Below are 2791 nucleotides of genomic sequence, written 5' to 3' on the forward strand. Positions count from 1 at the left end.
ATATATTTTTTTATGTTTTATTATTTTATGTTATTCTATTTTAAACATTATAAATTTATAAGTCTATAACTGTTTTTTCTTTTGTACTTTAAAATAATTTTTGCATTTTATCATGTGTATATTGACCTTTTACATGTCTATTATTATATGTAGTGGAACTATGAGTGAGAATGAAAAAGACACACCATCAACATATGGACAAATGGAAGGAGACTCATCAACTCCTCTTAATAATATTGATTCAGAAACTCAAACTATTATTGATGATGAGAATACTTAGGTGAAGAGAAAATTGACTTCTTTTGTTTGGAAACATTTCAAGAAGGTAAAAATTGAAGGAGTTGATAAGGCAATTTGCAACTACTAGTCAAATGAAATTGGGAGGATCAAGCAGAAATGGAACGAGACATTTACATGATCACTTCAAGATTTGTCCTCTTAGAAAGAATCGTGATATAAAACAATCAATCTTGAATCCAAGTAGGAAGAAGGATGGAAGTACTTCTCTTGCTGCCCACAACTTTGACCAAGAGTTTTCAAGAGAAAAAATTGCTAAGATGATTGTTTTGCACGAGTATCCACTCAATATGGTTGAGCATGATGGATTTAGAAGCTTTGTCAACTCTCTCCAGCCATTATTCAGACATGTATCTCGAACTACTATTAGGAGGGATATTTTGAAGATATATGAGAATGAAAAGACCAAGACAATGAACTCAATGAATGACAATCGTAGTAGAGTTGCGATTACAACTGACTTGTGGACATCAAATAATCAAAAGAGAGGGTATATGGTGGTGACTGCACATTATATTGATGATTCTTGGATTTTGCGTAATCGAATTATCAGGTAATATGATAAATTGCTTAGAATTTTTTTTATTATGTCAATATTTGATATCGATATATGCTAATAATTTTTTTGTGTACATTCAGGTTTATATATGTGCCCGCCGCTCATACTGCTAAACTTCTAACAAAAGTGTTGATGGAGTGTTTGATTGAATGGTCTATTGAGCGTAAGTTGTCTACCCTTACCTTAGATAACTGTACTGTGAACATTGCCATGATGGATCAAATGAAAGAAAAATTGAGAAATGCTTCTTTACTAATGAAAGGGGAACTACTTCACATGAAATGCTCTGCTCATATCTTGAACTTGATTGTTCAACAAGAACTAGGGGCAATTCAAGGTGCCATAGAAACTATACGTGAGAGTGTAGTTTTTTGGACTGGCACTCCAAAAAGAGTTGAAAAGTTTGAAGAGGCTAAGAAAGGATTATCATGCTCTAGCAACAAAAGGTTTGTGATTGATTGCAAGACTAGGTGGAATTCTACTTATTTGATTCTAGGTGTGGGTTCGCGTCCTGGGTCTTGGTTTAGGTTGGGTCCAAGTCCCAAGTTCGAATCTCGATCTGAGTTTGGATTCAGTTCTGGGTCTAAATCCTTGGTTTCGATCCTGGTCTGTGTTCGAGTTGGGTCCGGGTCCCAATCTAGCTTTTGGTTCGATTCTAGGTGTGGGTGTTTCAGTTTGGGTGGGAGTCTGTGTCCAGGTTTGTGTCCAGGTCTGGACCCCGAGCTGGGTCTAGGTTCGGGTCCTGGTCCAAGTTTGGGTCCCGAGCGCGGGTCCAAGTTTGGGTCTGGGTCAGGATCTCGGTCCAGATCTAGGTCCAGCATTCCGATCCAAGTCTGCGTCTTGGTCTGAGTCAAGTTTCGTATCTGAATCCCTATCTAGGTCCAAGTCTGTGTTTGGGATCGGGTACCAGATTTACGTCCAGGTTCGGATCTCAGTTCCGGTCTGGGTACACGACAGTGTCTTGGCCCGAGTTCCAGTCTCAGTTTGGGTATTAGGCTAGGTAATTGTTCGGTTCTAGGTCTGGGTCCTGGTCACGGCATAGTCTTGTTCTAGGGTCCTTGTTCGGCGATTCTTTTTCAGCTTCTAATTTTGGATCCCAGGTCTAGGTCTGGGTTTGGGTTTGGTTCTTCATCTGGGTTCTGGTCCTAGTCTGAGTCCCTGATCTAGACACCGACTACTTGTCTGCTCCAGGCCCCGTTACCCGAATCTCGAATCAAGATCTAGATCACTTTGACGGGACTCGGTCTGGTTCAGGTTCAGGTCCCATGTCCCATTTCTATGTTTGGGTTCAGGATCGTGACTGGGGTGCGGTTCTGGGTCCTGACCCTGGTTCTGTGTTCCTAGTCTGGTTCCATGTTTGGGTATGAGTTCAGGTTCGGGTTCGTGTCCCGAGTCCAGGTTTGGGTTGGGATCAGGGTCTGACTCCCAAATCGGGTCTAGGTCTGATTTGGTGTCGGGGTCCTGGTCCGGTTACGATTCTAGATCTAGGTCCAATTTCAGTTATGATTCAAAGTCCAAGGCCTAGTTCAAGTCCCGGTCAACTTCCGGTTTTGGTTCCAATGTTGGGTCACAAGGTATGGGTTCGTGTCCACTTTTGGGATTGGGACTGGGTTCAGGTCCGGGTGTGGGTTCGGGTTCAGGGCTGGGTCCGAAATCAAGACACCGACTACGGGTTTCGTCCAAGCCCTTGGTCCAGATCTGGATCCCAATCTCGGGTCCCAGTCTGGTTCCATTTCTGGTGCCGGGTCACGAGCTCGATCCTATGTTCAAGTTTGGGTCTGGGTCGGGTACTAGGTCTCGGTCCTTATTTTGTTTCCCAGGTCCCTATCCTGATTCTGGATCCAGGTCCCAGTTATTTTGTGGGTTTTGGTCCTGGTCTAGGTTCGGGTTCGAGTCCTAGTCTCGGTTCGGGTTTAGGTCTCCGTCTGGGTTTCT

The 2791-nt window shown here is 43.0% G+C and overlaps 1 protein-coding gene across 1 annotated transcript; it reads left to right on the forward strand.

Annotated features, from left to right (window-relative positions):
- The first annotated feature begins 371 nt into the window (after positions 1–371).
- Positions 372–1943, forward strand: LOC133034325 (zinc finger BED domain-containing protein RICESLEEPER 2-like). Its single transcript, XM_061109387.1, has 3 exons — positions 372–850; positions 937–1302; positions 1937–1943. Exons 1-3 carry the CDS (start codon positions 372–374, stop codon positions 1941–1943), a joined length of 852 nt encoding a protein of 283 aa, XP_060965370.1.
- Positions 1944–2791: the final 848 nt, after the last annotated feature.

Source organism: Cannabis sativa, chromosome 2 (genome assembly GCF_029168945.1).
Source record: "Cannabis sativa cultivar Pink pepper isolate KNU-18-1 chromosome 2, ASM2916894v1, whole genome shotgun sequence".
Taxonomy (NCBI): Eukaryota; Viridiplantae; Streptophyta; class Magnoliopsida; order Rosales; family Cannabaceae; genus Cannabis; species Cannabis sativa.